Source organism: Microcaecilia unicolor, chromosome 6 (genome assembly GCF_901765095.1).
Source record: "Microcaecilia unicolor chromosome 6, aMicUni1.1, whole genome shotgun sequence".
Lineage (NCBI taxonomy): Eukaryota > Metazoa > Chordata > Amphibia > Gymnophiona > Siphonopidae > Microcaecilia > Microcaecilia unicolor.
This window is the reverse complement of record NC_044036.1, coordinates 142,902,645-142,908,644: the sequence shown is the minus strand read 5'-3', so window position 1 is coordinate 142,908,644 and position 6,000 is coordinate 142,902,645. Positions and strand designations below refer to the sequence as shown.

Below are 6,000 nucleotides of genomic sequence, written 5' to 3'. Positions count from 1 at the left end.
ACCAACCCAATCAGTTAAGAAAGCTCACCTTCTATAATTACCCTAATCATTCCCTTCCTTCTTCTTTCTTCCCTTACTTAATCTCTGCACAAAACTAAATGTATCTGTTATCCTGTAATGACAATGTTAACAAAATTATGTAAGCCACATTGAGCCTGCACATAGGTGGGAAAATGTGGGATACAAATGCAATAAATAAATAATAATAATACTCTCCTAGTTCGTTTTTCAGCATCGATTTTGAGAAGGCAGTATTTAAATATAAATCCCCTCAATAAAATGCTGATTTCTTCTCTTTCTCGGTATTTGCAGAATACTTCATCAATACCCATGTTTCCATTTTAAGCTTGGCTTTCACCAGAGGTCTGACAGCTCCTCCTGCCACACCCAAGATGGCGCCTGACTGCGCCCAGCGAGGTGAATGCGACGGGTCAAAGGTCAGAGCGTTACGTTAAATAGAAGCGCCGCCAGGGAGCGGAATGGCGGCTCGCTGGTGCTGTGCGGAGTGAGCGAGAGGCGGGAGGCGCAGGTATGAGCCGCGGGCTCTGAAAGGCTGCGAGGCGGGAAAGCGATGGCCGCCCCCCTGGGCCGGTCGGACGGGCTGGCGCTGAACGAGTTGCTGGAGGAGTTTTCCCGGGCGCAGTACCGGGCCAAGGAGAGCGGGCCTAAGGTAAGCAAAGGGAGAGCCTCCCCCCTCCCAAGTCGATGGGTGAGAGAAATTCAGCACATCCACCCCTGCACCTGCCTGTCCACACCCCCCCCCCCCCCCCACCCCAGAAATCCCCCTGAGCCTCTCCTTGCCACCTTGATTTTTTTTAATCTACCAGTGGTGTTTGTGTGATTGTCTCTGACCTGATGGCTTTTATTCTACTTCATGTATTCACTGCCCCTTTCACTAAATTTCTGTTTAGTCTGTCTCCTTCTTTCCTACTGCTCTACAGCTTTTAGTGCTGTGTCAGAGACTTCCTCTAACTTATTCGTCTTCCACGCTTCACTTCCCAATTCATTAGATGTTTTGTTTAAAATGTAAAATCTGCCATATTGGGTCAGAGCAAAGGTCTGTCGTTTGGCATCCTGCCTTAGATGGGGTCTAATCGTGTGGGGGGGAGGGGGGGTTTACAAGTACCTGACTGGATTCCAAAGAATAGTTCTGGGACTTGTGAAAGCCACTGCTTATCCCCAGGACCTCACTACAAGTTTACAGGTGTAAAACGTTTGTTTGCAAACATTCCCACCTGTAACTGTTCTGCACATACTTTTTCTTTACTCCTGACTAATCCTTCAACTCTTATTGCAACTTTCCATCTGTCATGTGTGCACCCTACTTTGTATTCCATCATGTTAAACGTCTGGTTGTGCATGTCTTACTACTGTTATGCCAGTCCCCTGATCCTCCAACCTTGTCTGCTTGTCTTTGTCATCCTCAGTGTGCTGGCAGTACAGCCTTTAAACTCTCCTGCACTAATTTCTTGCCCTCTCATCCTCACACACTATTATCTATCTTTTATCCACATTGCATGCACCCATCATATTTCTCTTTATTTTCCTGTTTATCTCCCTTGCCTAGCAGTCCTGAAACCTTAATATCATGGTGGTCTTCTGTACTTGTAGAACATGCTAGCAGTGAAATGAGCTTTAAGTGCCAAGCTATCTGGAGTCGCATGTGCAGGACAATTTATAACCTGGGTGGCCGCCCACAGTGTTTAACTAACACTTAGACATGTACACACACTGCTCAACTTAAACATGTATACACTGAAGGAAAGGAGAGAGGATAAAATACCTTTCAAGTGCTTAAAGGTCTGTAATATGCTAATTTCTTCCAGAGACGTGGAGGTGATACAACTTGAGGACATGAGGGGAAGTGTGTACGTATTGTATGGCACATATGAGTGAGGGTGCTGTGCCTCTCAAGGGGGAGGGGAAAACATCTTTTCTTTATTTGGGAAGATGCTAGCCAGAATAAGAGGGGAGGCCCTGAGAGGGGGATCATCTTAGGAAGGACTTTAAATGAAGGAAGGGAGAGGGGAAGAGTTCCAAAGCTTTGGGCCCACGTAGCTGAAAGCAGTGTCACAAGAGATCATAAGGTGAAGAGCAGTAAGTGAATGAAGGAAAACACGTCAGGTGATGAAATGCAGAGCACAGGAGGCAGAATGGGGAGTAAGGAATCGGATGCTGATATAATTAAGCAGGTGTAGTTAAATACTGTTGTCAATACTCTTGGTTATACAATATTGTCCCGAGACGCCATCATATTTAACTACCTATATGTGGATGGCATGATTGCCAACAAGTGTTTAAGCATGAGCAACTGTAACCGTCACAGAGTGGCGGGTGCAGCTTCTCCTTTGTTGAGCAAAGTAGATGGACTGTCTTTATCTTCCAAAAATGTAAAAAGAAGGACCAATGGCCATCCAATGCACAAAAAGTATCATTGTGTGTGTATATAAAAAATAAAATAGGACTTGACATGGAGCTGTATTGGCAAAGTAATGCTTGCTTCAGGAATCTGTATGACACTTGCTCGTTTCAAGCTTGTATAGCTGCTGTAGTCCTTCTATGAAACTTAGAAAGGAGCTGCAGATATTCCTTAGCACTGCTAAAAGGGTTGTACTTTGGATGTCCATTTGTTTTTGGACAATATTCTTAAGGCATCTATTCCTTTTATCCCTTCATTGCTAGGTCTTTCTCTTCCATCATCGTTTACTATGTTACTGTGAGTGTACATGGAGGCAGAGCGTGGTGGTATGTGGACAGGTCCCCTATTATATGGGTAGCTTACAAAAATATTGTAAATGATGCACATTGGGAAGAATAATCTGAATCATAGTTACCTGATACTATGGTCCACCTTAGGAGTCGGCACTCAAGAAAATGATCTAGGTGTCATTGTAGACACTACACTGGAATCTGTTTAGTATGCGGTGGTGGCCAAAAAAGCAAACAGGATGCTAGGAATTATTAGGAGAGGGATGTAAAATAAGATCAAGAATATTATTTGTTGGTATCGCTCCATGGTGCAACTTGAGAGTGTTGCGTTCAATTCTGGTTGCCATATCTCAAAAAAGATCAGAATTAGAAAAGGTTCAAAGAAGAGCAACAAATGATAGAAGGGATGGAACTGCTTCCACATGAAGAAAGGCTAAAGAGGTTGGGGCTCTTCAGCTTGGGAAAAGACAGCTGAGGGGGGATATAATTGAGGTCTGCAAAATCCTGAGCGGTGTAGAATGGGTAAAAGTGAATCAATTTTTCACTTTTTCAAAGTACAAAGACCAGGGCACACTCAGTGAAATTATATAAATACTCTTAAAACAAATAGGAGGAAATATTTTTTCACTCAACGAATAGTTGTCTGGAACTCTCTGCCAGAGGATGTGGCAATGGTGGTTAGCATATCTGGGTTTAAAAAAGGTTTGGACAAGTTCCTGGAGGAAAAGTCCATAGTCTGTTATTGATGGGGGGGAAGCCACTGCTTTCCCTTGGATTGATAGCATGGAGTCTTGCTACCAGACCAGTTACCAACACCTCATGTGGTAATCCTGCAATAGTCAGTGTACGGTAATGTAGATGTGCTAACGTACCCCTCCCCCCCTTACTAAGCTGCGCAGCAATGCCAACAGTCCATTCAAAGTGAATGGACTGTGTTGGTAGCAGTTAGCAGCTTAGTAAATGTGTGTGGGGGGGGGGGGTAGTGCTGAAACACCCATTCTCCACCCAGACCCCCCCACCACACACATGCAAAAGTTTACATTTGTAGTGTGCTGATTGGGAATACTATGCCTGAATTCATCCCATAGTAAACGTGCTAGCTGCTTAGCAAAAGGACGCATTTGTGGGGTTCCCCCCATTTGTTTTTTTAATTTTAAAGATGTTTTTCTTTAGGCAACATGCAGGCAGTTTTAGGGAGTCACGTTAGGAGATGGGTTTTTTGTAAGATCTGTGAAACTTTTTTTTTTTTTTTTTAATTCATGCATACATACAAATACACACCTGAGTTTGTCTTGGCCCTATGTGTGGTCAGTGAGAAAAAAAATCCCTGTATTAGAATTATGAAATGCAGGCTGTGCCAGTAAATGTTTTTACATTCACATAGGACCTTCCTTTCTCTCAAACTGTGAGATATCCTGTTTAAATACTGAGTTTCAGAACTTCCTCATTTCTTCAGCAAAGTAACTTTTCTGGTTTTGTGCTTTTTCTTTTTTTTTTAAGCTGTCCCTGAATCGTGATGGCCTGCGAAGGGGGGAGTTTTCTGACAGGCAGCTCAATTTGCCTGTGCCGATTGCAGAGCCTGAGTTCAAGGATCCTGTTACAGTACACAGTCTACTGCTTTGCCAAAAATATCCCTCCAACCATCCTTCTAACCTCAGTGTACATCCATTCCTCTTCCCTATCAATGTTATAGTCCATGAGGAAACCATACCAAGCAAATATTTAAGGAAGGGGGGTAGCTGGTTTTAAGGTAGACATAGCTGTGTCTTGGGCACCGTTAGATAATTTTTGTAGAGTCTTGATGTGACTAGAGGTAGATACTGCTGGATCTTGCTTGGTTTCTTTTTGAGAATTGAATAGTTGGTGGTTTTATGTAAACTCATGTTTATGTATGTTTTTATTGCACCCTGTCTTGGATAAGGGCAGATTATAAATAAATCTACATCTTTCTTTGCATATAGCAGTTCTCCAACTTTTTTTTTCATTGTTTTCATAAAAATTCAGTAAGATTGAACAAAAGTGGATCTCTGAAGCATTAAAGTATAGGTGGTATTACAGTCAGGAGCATAAAGCTTAGTACATGAAAGTTAAAATGATCCAATAGAATGAATTAAGGTATATATTGATTAGTGGAGGATTTGAGATACACTCCCTCCAGCTCTGTGAACACATTCCTGTGTTTAACTCTGAGGAACCTTTCCTATGTCCAGCAGATGGCAGAAAAGGGGGAAGCTGGATGATGCGGTTCTCAGTTTTTCATTTTCCTGTTTCAGGTAGAGAAGATAGAAAAACGATGCCTCGAACTGTTTGGCAAGGATTACTGCTACAGTCTCATCCAGAACTTGAATGGGGAACTGTGCGGTCATTACCCACGTCAGATTGTTGTCTTGGAGTACGAGAGCACTGAGCAAGAGAAAGACATGTAAGAGAGGATTCAGCCAGGGCTCAAGAAAATTCTTACAACCACTTGCAGAATGAATCCTGGTTTCACAGCTGTTTGTGCTCAGAATGGAAATATATTTATTCATCTCTATATCCTTTGGATTGCAGATTGTTTTCTTCAAAATTTGTATTTGATGTCCTTGATTCTTTTCTGCTTTAAATACTGTGTTTAATGCTCTCAAGGGCTCTTCCTCAAGAGTCTGCAGCTGCACCCTCTATTGCATTGCTTAAATTTTGGGTTTTTAATTCTGTTAATCTGCTTTGTTCACCTGTGAACCTTTTCTGCTCTCCTGTTGCCAGCAGACTGATCTGCACTTGAGACAAATTCTGTTTGAATGATAACATAAGAACATAAGTGTTTCCATACTGGGACAGACTGAAGGTCCATCAAAAGCCCAGTATCCTATTTCCAACATTGGCTAATCCAGGTCACAAGTAAGTACCTGGCAAGATCCCAAAAACAGTACAATACATTTATACTGCTTATCCTAGAAATAAGCAGTGGATTTTCCCTGTCCATTTTAATAATGGCTTATGTACTTTTAGGTTAGACAAACATTTTTTAAACCCTGCTAAACTAACTGCTTTTACCACATTCACTGGCAATGAATTCCAGAATTTAATTACACATTGAGTGAAGAAATATTTTCTCCAGTATTTGTTATAGTAGCTTCATTGCGTGCTCCCTAGGCCTAGTACTTTGGAAAGAGTAAACAAAGGTACTAGGTCTCGGGAGCATGCAGTGAAGCTATTTATTATATTAGGATGTGATCGAAAAAGGGGAATGCAGGGATCCTTAGATAAATTCCAGTATGAGGAATATAATTCAAGATTTGAAGCCTGAGCTGC

The 6,000-nt window shown here is 42.1% G+C and overlaps 1 protein-coding gene across 4 annotated transcripts in view; it reads left to right on the top strand.

The window, feature by feature from the left end:
* Positions 1–477: 477 nt before the first annotated feature.
* The window catches only part of MTMR14 (myotubularin related protein 14), a 40,747-nt gene continuing 35,224 nt past the window's right edge, over positions 478–6,000 (top strand). For all 4 annotated transcript variants that reach the window (XM_030205770.1, XM_030205766.1, XM_030205769.1 and 1 more), the window contains exons 1-2: positions 478–670; positions 4,983–5,131. In XM_030205770.1, the coding sequence (XP_030061630.1) occupies positions 572–670; positions 4,983–5,131 (248 nt within the window). In that variant the 5' untranslated portion in view covers positions 478–571. The remainder of the gene's footprint in view (positions 671–4,982; positions 5,132–6,000) is intronic.